Source organism: Schistocerca piceifrons, chromosome 5, assembly GCF_021461385.2.
Source record: "Schistocerca piceifrons isolate TAMUIC-IGC-003096 chromosome 5, iqSchPice1.1, whole genome shotgun sequence".
Lineage (NCBI taxonomy): Eukaryota > Metazoa > Arthropoda > Insecta > Orthoptera > Acrididae > Schistocerca > Schistocerca piceifrons.
This window is the reverse complement of record NC_060142.1, coordinates 546,372,478-546,388,177: the sequence shown is the minus strand read 5'-3', so window position 1 is coordinate 546,388,177 and position 15,700 is coordinate 546,372,478. Positions and strand designations below refer to the sequence as shown.

The 15,700-nt window shown below is 40.6% G+C and overlaps 1 protein-coding gene across 1 annotated transcript in view; it reads left to right on the top strand.

The window, feature by feature from the left end:
* Nucleotides 1-11,369, top strand: part of LOC124798056 (cartilage oligomeric matrix protein) — a 407,969-nt gene extending 396,600 nt beyond the window's left edge. The window contains exons 22-23 of the mRNA XM_047261284.1: nt 7,976-8,213; nt 10,705-11,369. Coding sequence (XP_047117240.1) covers nt 7,976-8,213; nt 10,705-10,793 — 327 coding nt within the window. The 3' untranslated portion in view covers nt 10,794-11,369. The remainder of the gene's footprint in view (nt 1-7,975; nt 8,214-10,704) is intronic.
* The last annotated feature ends 4,331 nt before the right edge of the window (nt 11,370-15,700 follow it).

The window sequence follows — 15,700 nt, the reverse complement described above, 5'->3', positions numbered from 1 at the left end:
CAATCAAGCTCACAATGTGCACCATTGTCCACATACCTGATCGTGGCCCCTTGGTTCTGAGTTGAGTGGAAGGACTGAACCAGAGACTTTGAAGGTTCTGTGACAAGCGAGGCTGTGACTTCACGGACTTGTGGCAAACAGTTAAGAACTGGAGGTTCCCCCAAAATGAATCAGGTGTGTGCTACATTCAGAGGTTGCTATCCAGGTAGTGGACTGTGTGTGGGAGCACACAAGAGTTTTTTTTAGATTAGGTGACTCTCCATCTAATCCAGATAATGACACTTGTAGAAAAACCAGGACTGTCAGTGTAAGATCAAAAGAAATGCCTCCTGCAGGTGAAAGTATTAAAAATCTATTGGTTAATGGCTGAATTATTCACAACAAAGTGCCTGAGTTCGAAGTGCTCCGTAAAAACAGTCAAGCTCACCTAATACTCAGTATAGAAAGCTGGTTGATACCTGAAATATATAGCAGTGAGATTTTTGGAGAAAAATTAAACATATATCAAAAGGATAGGCTAGAGGGAAATGGAGGTGGTGTATTTGTCGTAGTAGAGAAGAAATTCAAATCATCAACATAGAAATTGAAGCTGCAAGTGTGATTCTTTGGGCAAGACTCAGTATCAGGGGTAGACATAAAATAACTGAATCCTTCTATTACCCACGAGAATTATCTCCTGATGTAATCGAAAACATTAGAGAAAACCTCAGTTCACTTGTACTTAAGTTTCCCAGTCATACTGTAATCACTGCTGGAGACTTTAATCATCCAACAATCAACTGGAAAATAACAGTTTCATTACTGGCAGGTGTGATAAGACATCATATGAAACATTAATAAATGCCTTCTCTAAAACTACCTAGAACAAATAGTTTGGAACCCCATTCATGATGGAAATATATTGAATCTAATGCAACAAACAGACCTGACTTCTTTGAGAATGTCCACATCAAAACTGGTATTAGTGACTATGATGCAGTTATGACAACAGTGATTACCAAAATACAAAGGACAACTAAAACAACAAGAAAGTTAACAATGTGAAAATGACAGATTGCTACTTACCATAAAGAAGACATGTTATGTTCAGACAGGCACAATTAAATAGTGTTTCGGCCACAGCCTTCATCAGTCAGGAGAGAGACCCACTATTCACATACACCAGCAAGCACACCTCTCACACATATGACCACCAATTCCAGCATCTCTGATTGGAATGCAACTATCATGTGGGATGCAAGCAGCAGTCTGGAGGAGGTGGGGATAATAGTGTACAGGTGGGGAGAGAGACAAACACTGTCTGGTGGAGTGTGCAGGGACTAGAATGCCAACAGGCACAGCATCAGAAGGTTTGGGGACAGGGAGGTGGGGATAGAAAAGGAGCAAAAAAGGAGAGGAGTGGGGAAATACAGGTGGATGCATTGGCAGAGGGCTGCAAATAAACAGGTGGCAGATGAGATTGGGGAGGATATGTAGGACAGAAGTGGTGGAAACTGCTGAGTGGAGTGTGTGGGGGCAGTATATTACTGTTGGTTGGGGCAAGAATAATTACGGGAGAGGAGACTATGTTGTAACAATAGTTCCCATCTGCGCAGTTCAGAAAAGCTGGTGGTAGAAGGAAGGATCCTGATGGCTCGGATAGTGAAGCAGCCATTGAAATCAAGTGTGTTATGTTCAGCTGCATGTTGTGCTGCAGAGTGGTCAACTTTGCTCTTGGCCCCAGTTTTGGGTGGGCAATGGAACGCCACTTTAGGAATAGTGGGAAGTACCTTGGGTAGGATGTGCCTCATTTTAGGACATGATGATTGCTAATCAAAGCCCTGGTGAATGATGTGGTTCAGTTGTTCCAGCCTGGGGTGGTACTGGGTGATGAACGGGACTCTCCTTTGTGGCTGGTTCTTGGGGGTGGTGGGAGGATTGCAGGTGTGAGGAGAAATGGCATGGGAGATCTGTTTGCAGACTAGGACAGGTGGATAGTGCCTATCCGTTTAGGCCTTGGTGAGACCCTCAGTATATTGAGCAAGGGAGTTGTCATCAATGCAGATACACTGTCTCAAGGTGGCCAGGCTGCATGAGAGTATTTTTTGGTATTAAAGGGATGGCAGCTGTCAAAATGCAAGTACTGTTGGTGGTTTGTGGGTTTAATGTGGGCAGAGGTGTGGATAGAGCCATCAGAGAGGAGGACATCAACATCTAAAAGGTGGGACATTGGGCTGAGGAGGACCATGTGAAATGGATGGGAGAGAAGGTGTAGAGGTTGTGAAGGAAAGGAGGTAGGGTGTCTTGTCCCCAATTCCAAATCATGAAGATATCATCATTTCACCTGGACCAGACTATGAGTTTGATGTTTGGGGAGGATATGAAGGTCTCCTCTAGATGGCCAATGGAAATTTTGGCATAAGAGGGTGCCATGCAGGTGCCCATTGCCGTGCCATGGATTTGTTTATATACCTTCCCTTCAAATGAAAAATAGTTGTTGGTTACGATAAAGTTAGCAAGGTGTGTGAGGAATGAGGTAGCGGGTTTGGAGTCTGAAGGACATTGGGAAAGGCAGTGTTCAATAGTGGTAAGACCATGGGCGCAAGGAATGTTGGTGCATAGAGAGGTGGTGTTAACAGCAATGAGTAGGGATCCAGGAGGTAAATTGATGGGGATGGTGGAGAGTCGGTGAAGGAAGTGGTTCTTGTCCTTGATGTGGGAGGCTAGATTACAGACAATTGGTTGGAGCTGGTCAATGAGGGCCGAAATTCTTTCAGTGGGGCACAATAACCACCCACAATGGGATGTCCACGATTGGTGGGTTTGTGGATTTTGGGGAGCATGTAGAAGGTGGGTATGCAGGGTGTCATAGGGTTGAGGAGGGAAATGGGTTCAGAGGAGATGTTCTGGGAAGGGCCTAAGGCTTTAAGCAGGGATTGGAGGTTGTGTTAGACTTTTGTGATGGGTTCATTCTGGCAAGAGTTTATAGGTGGAGAAGTCAGATAACTGGCAGAGGCCTTCTGCTAGGCAGTCACTGCGATTCGTAACAACAGTGGTGGAACCTTTGTCTGTGGGTAGTATGATTAAGTCACACTTTGTTTTGAGGTTGTGCATGGGTGTTCTTTCTTCTACTGAAAGGTTGGTGTTCTGGGGAAGGATGATGAGGCTATGTTGGAGGTAAGGAATTCCTGGAAGGTGACCTGCAGGTGGTTAGGTGGGAGGGAGGGAGTGGGGCGGGAGAGTCATGGTTGGATGCTGGTATGAACTGGAAGAGGCAGGGTTCAATGTTGGAATTATGGTGGATTTGATTGGAGGGATTGGCAACAAAGAATTGTATCCATTGCAGGGACTGGGAGAAGGAGGGTAAGTCTTTGATAAATTCAGCATAGTTAAATTTGGGTGGAGAGCTAAAAGTGAGGCTTTTTGATAGGACTGAAACTCCCGTGGAGCTGAGGGTTCTGATGGAAGGGTAAAAACAGTGTAATGGGAATGTTTTGGCTCTGGATTTTGTGGAGTGCTGGTAGGGAATTTTGGGGGATGGGCAAGTTGAAAAGGATGGCTACATAGGGTTTAGCTGCTATGAGGGGTGGACAAGGAGGAACACTGTGGGTACAAAAAGGGTTGGAAGTGGTGCCCCGGTGTGGCAGTAGGATGTCAGTAGGTTGGATAACTTATGAAGATGGTGTCTGTAATGCTCCTCCAAGCACTGGAGAGCCAGAGATTCAATTTCAGAATTTCAGGTAATGCAGAGTAGTAGGAACAGGGAACAGACGTGGTTCTGGAACAATAAGAAAGGCATATATGGAACAGTAAGAAAGGTACATATGTTCAGTAAACGAGACAAAAATCAGTAGTATCATATCTCAGTGAGGAACTTGAAACCTGCAGTACAGGGCAGGAGCAAGTAGAAGAATTATGGCTCAAGTTTATAAGAATGGTCGACCATGCACTAGATAGATATGTACCCAGTAAAACATATCATAATGGGATGGACCCTCCATGGTATGTAGTCACTGTAAGGAACTTTAAAAGAAACAGAGACTACAGCAAAATGAGTGTAAAACAAAGCATAAAACTATAAACAGAGAGATGCTGAAAGAAACATGTTTGGCTTTCAAGAGAGCAATGTGTGAAGCCTTCATGACTTCCGTAGCAGAATATTGTCAAATGACATTTCACAAAATCCAAGGAAATTCTGGTCATATGTAAAGATTTTTAGTGGCACCAAAGTTAGTGTCTAGCCCCTAATGAATGACACAGGAACTGAAATTGAGGGTAGCAAAGCTAAAGTTGAAATGCTGAACTTAGTTGTCAAATGTTCCTTGGCAAAGAAAAACCCAGGAGAATAGCCCCGATTTAATCCTCATACCACTGAAAAGCTGAGTGAAATCAGTATTAGTGTCAGTGGTATTGAGAAACAGCTGAAATTGTGTCAAATTGAACAAAGCTCCAGGGTCCAAAGGAATTCCTATCAGATGCTATCCTGAATTTGTGGATGAGTTAGCCCTTCTTCTAAATACGATCTACTGTAGATCCCCCATACAAAAAACTATGCCCAGTATGTGGAAGAAAGTACAGGTCACACCCATCTACAAAAGGGTAGTAAAAGTCCTCCACAAAACTACTGTTCCATATCCCTGAAATTGACATGTTGTAGTATCTTACAACATACTCCGAGTTCAAACATAATGAGATATCTTGAAAAGAATGACCTCAGCGCTAACCAGCATCGATTTCGAAAACATCAATCATGTGAAACCCAATCACACTTTTCTAACATTACATACTGTGAAAGCTTTGTGTCAAGACAGTCAGGTAGGTGCAATATTTGTCAGTTTCCAAAAAGCATTTGAGTCAGTACCACACCTACGCTTACTGTCAAAAGTTCAATCATAAGGGGTATCAAGTGGAATTTATGACTGGATTGAGGACATTTTGTAGGGCAGAAGCAGCATGTTATCTTGGATGGAGAGTCATCATCAGATGTAGAAGTAACTTCAGGTGTGCCCAAGGGAAGTGCGTTGGGACCCTTGTGGTTCATGTTGTATATTAATGGCCTTGCGGGCAATAACAGTGACCTCACATGTTTTCCAGATGACGTATAATGAAGTAGTGTCTGAAAGAAGCTGCATAAATTTCCAGTCAGATCTTGGTAAGTGTTGCAAAGGATGGCAACTGCTTTAAATGTTCAGAAATGTAAAGTTGTGCACTTCACAAAACAAAGAAACATAGTTTCCTATAACTATGACATCAAGGAGTCACAGTTGGAACTGACCAACTCATACAAATATCTGGGTGTAACCTTTGTAGGGATATGAAATAGAATGATCATATTGGCTCATTTATGGGTAAAGCAGGTGATAGACCTTGGTTTATTGGTAGAATTCTGGGGACGTGCAACAAGTCTGCTAACGAGATTGCTCACAAATCATTTGTGTGATCCACTCAAGAATATTGCTCAAGTGTGTGGGACTCACATCAAGTAGGACTAACATGGGATATTGTATGTATACACACAAGGGCAGCACGAGTGGTCATGGATTTGTTTGACCTGTGGGAAAGTGTTACTGAGATGCTGAAGAAAGTGAATTTGCAGACTCTTAAAGGCAGGTGTAAACTAACCCAAGAAAATCTACTAAGCAAGTTTCAAGAACTGGCTTTAAATGACGATTCTAGGAATATACTACAACCCCCTATGTATTGCTCACATACGGATGGTGAGGACACGATAAGAATAATTACAGCACACACACACACACATTCAAATCGTCATTCTTCCCTCAGTCCACATGTGAATGGAATGGGAAGAAACCCTAATAACTAGTACAATGGGGCGTACCCTCTGCCGTGCACTTCACAGAGGTTTGCAGAGTATAGATGTACATGTAGATGTAGATTGCAAAGAAATTCCTCTGTAGCTGTAAACATCTTGTTTATTACCTTTGTTATGATGTGGATGTATCGAAGCCACCTTCTACCCTCTTGGGAGTTTTTCTGTTTTCCAATTTTCTCAAACATTTTCTTTTTAAGATTTTCATGGGGTTTTAGTATTCAAGCTTATAAATCAGTTCTAGACAATGAAGAAGCCGATCAAAATTATTTTGCAATTATTTTGAAATATTCAGTGTTATGTAAGCCAAATCATCGAGCCTTCTCCCACACCCCTTAGTTGTTAGATTTACATTTTAAGGAGATCTACCTAATTCTTTAAATATCACTTTCTCCTCCAAAGATCTACCAGAAAATGGCCTGTTTAGCAGATCATCTACACAAAACAGTTTCATATTAAATATCTTCATATATTCGCTTTTTTACCTCCATCTAGACCATAGCACTTTGACTTCAAGCATAGTAATCATAACTAAATTTAATATATCAAACAATGGAAACTCCAGGTATGAATATTAACACTTCAGGAAAAGATGGATTACTGCTTACTGTAAAGATGATGCTAAGTTGCATACAGGTACACTTAAGAGACATTTACACATAAGCTTTGGGCCACAGCCTTCATCAGGAAAAGAGAAACACACATCATTCATTCACACAAGCAATCTCACCTCAGATGGTATCACTCCACAATTATTCATATGATCCTACAGCAGGTGCCCTCACAAGAGGTTTTTTCTATGCAAGCATCACTTCATAGGAACATTTTATAATGTTACGAGGTGAGTAAATGACCAGTAACTACTGATAGCCTTCAAGTTATTTTTAGATTTCATGGAAAACAGGAAAGTGAATGAGATACCTTTTCTTCCAATCCGGATCTTACATCTAAATGGAGCACCATTATTCAACAAACACTTAGTGTTGGATGTCTCATCAGCAGCCCAGGCAAACGGCATTAGGTGTAAGGCTCTGCCGTGGCCAGCAGCAGTCATACGGCATCAGGGGTGTGCATCGGCTGCGGCCTGCTAGCCATGTCACAGTCAACATGCCTAGGCACTGGTGGCACATCAATTTTGAGCAGTGTAAATACTTTTGCTCTGATTCAGTAAGTGCCACTGCATTATTAGTCAGGTGTAACTAACACAGTAAGTGTTTCATAACATGTGAGATGCTTTCCTTCTTCAGCAAGGACAGGTTAGGTCGATCTCTTTCTTCTAGGTGACAAGACATCTGAAAATCTAGACAAATGAACCAGCTGATACAGCATCTAAAGATGCTTTGGGGACCAAATATCATCACAGTTGACATAATCTTGTATTTCATTTCTACACAGATGAGGAGTAAAGATACTTGGAAGTGGCAGGATGAGAGGCTGTGACCAATGAACAAGTTGTGATTTTCAAACCCATTGTTCTTTGATGGATGTCTTTCTTACTTATCTGAATAGGGGAGCTTCTGGTTACAAATAGTATCTCCTCTGACAGAAACCACCAACCATGTCACATAACTGTGTCAAAAAGTTAAAGTTTAACTAAACCTATCATATCTTGACAAGAGAGAATACACAGATTTTTCCACTGATTAGCCCTGCATTTCATGTCATGATGAGACGATATTGGTACAAATTTTTAAAATCTGCATGGTCTCTGGACTCCTTAAATTGGTGATAAGTCTTAGCATGTTCCTAAAATAGTTATTGGCTAACTACACTGTATAAGCTACTGTGAAAAATTCATTTAAGCAAGATTTTTTAACTAAATTTGTAGGTTTTGTATGCAACTGTCACACACATGCATGCGTGTGCACTGAAAGCAAGAAGTGTGTGATGCATTCTCTATCAAATTGTAGCACTTATGTTTGTGTTTCAGACATTTTAAAACACACTCACCTCTGTATACACTGAAGTTTAATCACAAGAACACAAAAGCAAAAAGTTAATGTATATAACAGAGCTCATTAACTTAGCACAATTTGTATAAATGAACTCCAGTTAACTAGTTTGAGTTCTCTGACATCGACACCACTAGGAAGATATTTCTCCACTTACTGCATTAGAATAAAAACTTTTTCAATTAGATTATATTGTCATGGTTTTAATTAACAGGTGAAGTTATTGTGGAAAGATCCAAGAAATGTTGGTTGGAAAGAGAAAGTAGCATATCGCTGGCTGCTGCTTCACCGTCCACGAATAGGACTCATCCGTCTTCGTATATTTGAAGGAGAGCATATGGTAGCAGACTCTGGAAACATCTACGACTCATCTCTAAAGGGTGGAAGACTAGGAGTTTTCTGCTTCTCTCAAGAAATGATAATATGGTCAGATCTCGTGTACAGATGCAATGGTAAGTTAAGTCAATATTTCCCTTTTATGTAGCTATCAAACAAGACAAAAAATGCAAGGAATAACAAAAAAAACTTACCTCAAATATATTTAATTATATTTGTGAAGATGCTTTCTGTAGCAGGAATTAATTCTGGAAACTAAATTATGTAGCAATCTAACTTATCACAGTATCGCAAAATACTATTATTTTGTCCAGAAGTAACTTAAAGGTACTTCTTATGAAGTCAGTAGCAACACAAAACACACACACACACACACACACACACACACACACACACACACACACACACATATGCGCGCACAACCAAATGCAACACGACTCCACTGCTTGATTATAGGATAAAAAGTGTTTAATGTCTGCTGTGGGAAGACTGCATTATAAACTGAACAGAAAAATGTTGATTTTAAGAAACAATGGTAAAATTGAGTTTCAAGGTTGTACAGTGCACAGACTCCACTGGTGTTCACACTCAGAAACAGATCTGATGATGTGTTCTTTATGTTACCTGTGTTAAATCATTATGATTTTTTAAATGGAGCCAAGTCACGTGAAAAAGCCTCAGAACAGAAGATCAAGACACTTGAAATCAAACAACAAAGTCATGGAGAGCTAAAAGCTGTTGCTTCAAAACTACAATGTGAGCAGATGAACTGAACATTGCACTCAACCAATCAAATAAATTTGCCATACACTAATTTAATGGAAGAAACAGAAGTTTACTGATTTTTTGAGGTTAGCTTACTTTGTCAAGATTGATTTTGATGTTTGAGAAAATGTGTATAGTTTTATCAATAGTCTAATTATATGCACTGCTCAGAAAATAAGTGATACCATGGAGGAAAACATATAATTTCAGAAGTGTTGAGACAACATAAAATAGGGATTTTCTTGGATAGTCGAAGATAATTTACAAAAAAATTAGCCCTAGCTAATCAGACTGGGAAAACAGTAAACTAAGACAGTCAAAACTTTGACATGGCGGACACGAAAAGCCTGAAATTGATGGACAGCATGGCTCCATAACATATGTCAATAAGCATTTTTAGCAGGTACTCACAAAGGAAAATCTGACTTGGCAGAATTTTTGTCTTGATTTAAAAATCCATGAACTTGTAATTTTAATATTAAGTAACATTGAAAAATGAAATCACTAACCCAGCTTCCATATGACTGAGTTCACTTAGAATTGATCTGTACTCAAGACGTAACATTAATTTCCATTTTCATGCAAAATCTTTTTGTTATGTTAGTCCTAAAATTAGGCGTACAACCTGGAAGTTGTATGTAGATGAAAAGTTCTCAATCTGGAGTGAAAAAGACTGTATTTTTAGATCAAAAATGCATTTATTTCTCAGTGTACTGTCATTTTAGGTCAACGGATTTTGTCCAGTAGAGAGATTCAAATACTGAAGGCCAATTATGTAAAGTCTACAAAACATTAATCTGTGACTGCATAACCTGTTAATATGATCAAAAAGTTTTCTAGCAGCAAGTTTCCTCAGGTGTGGGAATAAGTGGAGCAATAAGGCGATAAAAAGTCCGGAGAATATGGTGTACTCTTTCTTAAGTGTGATATTCTCAGTGCAGCTATGAGCAGATTTGAGACTGCTCTTGTTTGCCATTCCACAATCATGTTACAAAAAACATCATTATGTTGATTCACCTGCACTATCTTTATGATTGCCTGCTGTGGGCTCGATAGCTTTTATCAGCAAAGTGAATTCATCCAGAACATAGAATTTTATATTTTTGAGCTTCTTCCATTAATTTAAAATTAACTACTTACACCCATCCCAACTCTTCTGTATGTTACTGAGCATAAATGGAAGTATTTGAACACTACTTAAATTCAGTACAAGAAGACAAAAATGAATTTTGTGGACTCAAAAATATTTCATGGAGATTATACTTGTAGCTGCATTTGCACCATCAAAATGACATCAAGGTCTTTAAATTAAGTAACCAAATGTAAGTCATGAAGATTACTGAAGGAAGTCACAGAGGGAAGCACTTGAAAAGAAATGATGAATGAACGTCATGAATAAGCCCTCTCAGCTATCGATTTTTTATGCACTTACAGACATACTACAAACCAGTCATTGAATTTTCCTGACTGTAGTACGCCAAAAGAAAATTACTTTTGAAGAAATTACTCGTTTTCAGATATGTCATCCTTTTCCTTGGCACCTACTTAAAAACGTAAACGAGAATATTGTTAGTAGCACACAACAGGAAAACATATGGTAGTTGGCATTATGTAAGAAAATGGCTTTCCTGTAACGGAAGTTAAATGAAATTAGACAAATGGCAATGGCCTCTGCTATCCCCCCCCCCCCCCCCACACCCCACCCCCAGCCCCACCCTCCTCTTTCAGATTCTTGGTCCCATCAATACCTTACAGCAATAAAATGATTTCCTTAGAATATCTTCTGTTATGGAGATGTGTAATTGTAATTTTCATTTAATTTTATTTCTTTTCTTTTAACAGATAATGTACCAGAGGCAATATACAGGGAACTGCCACCACGACTCCGACAAGAAGTCCATGTTGATACGAGCAGGCCACCCCAAACATGAAGAAATAGTGTGAAATTGTGAGATGACTGTTTCATGAGAAATAGTGCTTCAAACATGAGAAACATAAGATTTTTCAGAGTATTTTCATGAGAAATAGTGCTTCAAACATGAGAAACATAAGATTTTTCAGAGTATGGAGTCAAATAATTGTTTTGTGTGCAATGTGCTCCAGATGAACTCTTTGACAGTGTTGTAAATGAAGCACAGGAATGAAGTGATTAAGCAACGCACATCCATTGCCAAATACTGATGGGACTGTTACAGTGACAAGGTTCCATGAACTAACATCAGTAATGAAAAAAATTCTTCCATTTACTGACACATAATAACGTGGAACATTCATTATAAAAAGAAAAAATAGTTTTGTGGAAGAAACATTAAATTGTTACTAATAGCTCATATTTAACTCTGAAACCCTACAGGTATTTCTCGTGGGTAATTTATTGTCATGATTTTAAAATGGAGCATATCTGCAGAAAAATTAGTGAATGATGTACATGTGATAAATCAAACATAGTGTGCATTAACGCCTTTTTAAGGTCTTTATATCTTTTCTATAAAACTTTATTCCATCCAGTTGTCTGATACATTATTTTTGTTCTGAACCACTCTAATTTGTCAAACTACCTACCTAATCTTTTACCAAATACAGTGTTACTCTCTGTTACAGAAACATCAGTCATAATATAAAACTTTATAAATCTAGCTTCAGATAATTTGTCCTGATATTTCCATAATAATACCCATGTTGTCTCTCTACAACACTAGTGCCAACAATACTTGTGCTACAGTCTTTGACAAACAATAAATAAATAAATCTGGCTAGCCTCTCTCAATGCACCTTAGAAGCTAGTTCTTGCCTATTGAAACATGTCACAAATACAAAGTTATTTATTGTATTTTTGCAAGTTTCCACAGAAAAAGTCTGTAATAAAATAAATTAATACCAAGCAATGCACATTCAATGGGAATTCAAACAGGCTTCCTGTGTTTGACATCCATGAAGGGAGCCTTGCCAAAGCTAGTGAACTAGATTTTATTACAGTCTGTTCACATTTGAAGCAAATCCATGCAGAAGGGTGTATAGACTTAATAAGTGACAGTTGATCTTATTGCACATGGCAGCTATTTTTGGCAACTGATCAATTACTAATTCAGCCTGGCAAAATGCATTTGATTTTTTCTTGTAATCTCACTAAGATTGTGACAATGAGTACATTTAATTTCTTGAGTCCAGAAAGGGTGTTCTATGCATAAGCTACAACTAGTCTCTTGTTTCACGCTGCAGACTGTTACTTCAGCTACCTTGTGTTAAACTGCTTAATGGTGACACATCATCCTTAAGAGAGGTCTTCGTCTCCCCCTTCTTAAATCAAGCTATGTACAGTCACAAAAAATGTTAAGAAAACCACTACTGAAGACTTTTGAAGAAAACAATAAAAACAAACTTCACTTTTAATCTAGTAAGGAAAGTTCTAACAGAATTTAAATAATTTACAAGTAAAGGAGACATTTCAAATAGCAGATGCATCGAGTCATCAATAAGCTTGCACAAAAGAGAATACAGCGGCACAGCTGTTGCTTCATGTGGGGCAAGTAGAGGAAGAAACAGGTCTGTATATACTGTAAAGACACAAACAACAGCACAACCACAACGAACTGAAGTTTATTCTTCTTTCACATGCAAGCAAACAACAGCTCAGAACACAGACACATACATTGAAACAATCCAGGTAATGATAAAAGCAGTTGCTGACAATAAATATAAACACGAGAACAAGTGCCTGTTGCACTGCACTTATAAAGAGGAGGGCTTGGTAAATGATGCAGCAGATGCTGTGCCCTGCGCACAAGTCATATGGCACACTGCTAGTGGCCTTTGGTGGCTGGCCCACGCAGATGCTATCAGCAGAATATTCGAAGTGTAATGTGCCAGCATGTATCTAAACATTACATACAGGGTTGTAGTATCTTTATCTCCTTGGGGAAAGGGCACTCATCTGCTGAGGGTTTTGGGGTAACTGTTGAAACATCCACAGTATCTGCAGCGGACGCTGCAGGCGACAATGGCAGCGCCAGAACTGAGTGGGGGAAGAAGTGGCATGGCCATGGACACACGTGGCAGCTGATCCCTTGCAAACTACCATAAGAGAGGACTGGTGATAAGGGTGCTAATTGTATCTGGATGTCCAGTTTGTCAACATGGTGAAACTGTGCTGACGTTTCTGGCACCAGCTGCTCGGTCAGGGGCACCAGTGTGGGAGGACATGAAGAACCATCGGGAAAGCCTGGCAGCAGACACCAGGGGAGCTGGACCCTAGAGGAAAGACAGGAGGTGGCAACATCCACAAGGAGGGTGTGTCTGCTGCCACAGCAGGGACACGCCACAAGGCTGGGACAGGTGCTAAGGGAGGAGGCAAAGGTGGACGGCCAGCAGCCATCACTGTGGCACAAGGACACTGCTGGTCATATCGGTGTGCCACCAGCCCATCACTGGTGCACACTACTGAGGCAGCAGCCTCAGCAGCTGTGGACCACTGTGGTCAGTGGCCACATCCCCAAGCCAACACCACAGAGCCACAAGTGAACTACGATGAAAGCTGTGCTGGCGCATTGTTGGGGCAGCTTGAGCAGATGTAGGAGGGTGGGTGATTGGTAACCGTGGAGCATCTTGGCCAGACTCCAACCCCTCACAAGTGTAAAACTGTAGGATCTCCAGAAGTGTGTCACGGTGTAGAGGAGTTCGCAACATACTTCTTAATTTGAAACTCAAACATGTGGGCAAGATGTTCCACCTCACCATTACATTAGGGATGAAAGGAGGAACAGTTACATGGCAAATGTCTTGAGGGGTGCAGGAATCGTGGAACATCTGAGATATAAACTGTGGACTGTTATCTGCCATAAGCATGTAAGGCAGCGCTTCAATGGGCAGAATTTTAGAGGGGGGCCTGAATTGTAGCTATGGCTGTCATAGAAGGACATTGGATAAGATATGTGATGCTGCGGTGTGGGCCACGGACAGAGCTTCGCCTGCGCTACTGTCTGTTGGGCAGCACAACAACAGCAGGCCGCGACAAGATACCCAATGTGCCAATGTACCAATAACTCAGTATGCGAGACCTCCCAATGTCCCTGATGTAGCTGTCAGAGCATATCTTGCCATAGAGTGACTGAGATCACAACCCTGGACGACAGTCCATACATAGCTATGAGAACGCCATCAAATACTGCAAGGCAATGAAGAAGAGCAAATAGTTATGCAAAGTATCAGAAGAAGCCAAGACAGCGCATCAGCATTCGTATATGGAATGGTAGGCCAAAAATGTATTTTGTAGTTATAGTGAGATAGAAACTAGGCCCATTGATGCAGCCGATGTGTTGCTTCGTTTGACAATTGAGCAGAAGGATTAAACTATGAAAGCAAGGACTTGTGGTCATTAATGAGGTGGAACTTAGACTCACACAAGAATACATGAAGCTTTTTGAAGGCCTAGACGATAGCAAGCACTTCCTTTTCAACTTAGGAGTAGTGTTGCTGAGCAGAGTTGAGCATTTTTGGCGCATAAGCTACCAGATGTTCGGAACCATTCATAGCCAAAATAAGGCAAGGGTGAGGATGGAAAGTAGCCAAATAGGGAGCAGAATGTAATTTAGATATCAAAAGCATGAATGCGCACTCATAGGCCAGCATCCACTAAAAAGGAATGTTCTTGCAGAGCAACTTGGAGAGGGGATGGGCCAACACAGCTGCACCCAGAATAAACTTGTGATAGGAAGCAATTTTACCAAAAAATTCTTGGGGTTCTTTGACATCTGTAGGGCAAAGCACAGCTGTGACAGTGGCAACATGACGGCATAAAGGCTTAACACCATCTTGAAAAACCTCAAACCCCAAATACACAATCGATGGCTGAAAAAATTGTGACTTGGCCAAGTTGCATTTCAACCAAGTAGTATGTCAGACCATGAACAAGGTGCATTAACTTATATGGCTCTGAGCACTATGGGACTCAACTGCTGTGGTCATCAGTCCACTAGAACTTAGAACTACTTAAACCTAACTAACCTAAGGACATCACATACACCCATGCCCGAGGCAGGATTCGAACCTGCGACCGTAGCAACAGCGCGGCTCCGGACTCATTAACTTATATAAAAGCTCTTGTGTGGATGCACCTGTCATGATAATGTCATCGCAGCTCGGAAGGGACATCAAAAATTGTTTTAAAAAAAGTGAAACAAATCACCTAGGTGCTAGCCTCACCAAATGTAAGTGGTGATATCGATATAACCTGAAGAGCACATGTTAATCTAATCACGAGAAGCCACTTAGAATCCTCATCCAATGAAACCAGTAAATAGGCTTCATATAAATTAGTTTTGGAGAAAACTGGCCCAAAGCAAGTTCAGCCAATAAGTCATCTGGACAGGGCGAAGAGCAGGTGCCAATGATAGATTGAGCACTAACTGAAATTTTAAATTTGTCACAGAGGCAAAGCTGACCAAAAGGTTTTTAAAACTGTGAGCCAGACTGAGACTTGAACTTAAGACCTTTGCCTTTCATGGGCAAGTGCTTGGGTAGCTCAAATGGTAGAGCACTTGCCTGCAAAAGGCAAAGGTCCCGAGTTTGAGTCTCAGTCCTGCAAACAATTTTAATGTCAGGAAGTTTCATATCAGCACACACTCTGCTGCAGAGTGAAAATTTAATTCTGTGTTTATTATTGTTTGTCACCTTACTGTCCAGTGTGGCTCAGAGGCCACATTTGTATGGCAGCCACATTGTCCTCCCTGGGAACTGACTGAAGCCTGACGACCATGAGCATGAGCCAATGTAGCAATGTCACTCCAAGTGGCCATCTGATCACCAGCAGAATGAGATACCTCAAAATACTGAGCAGTATTTA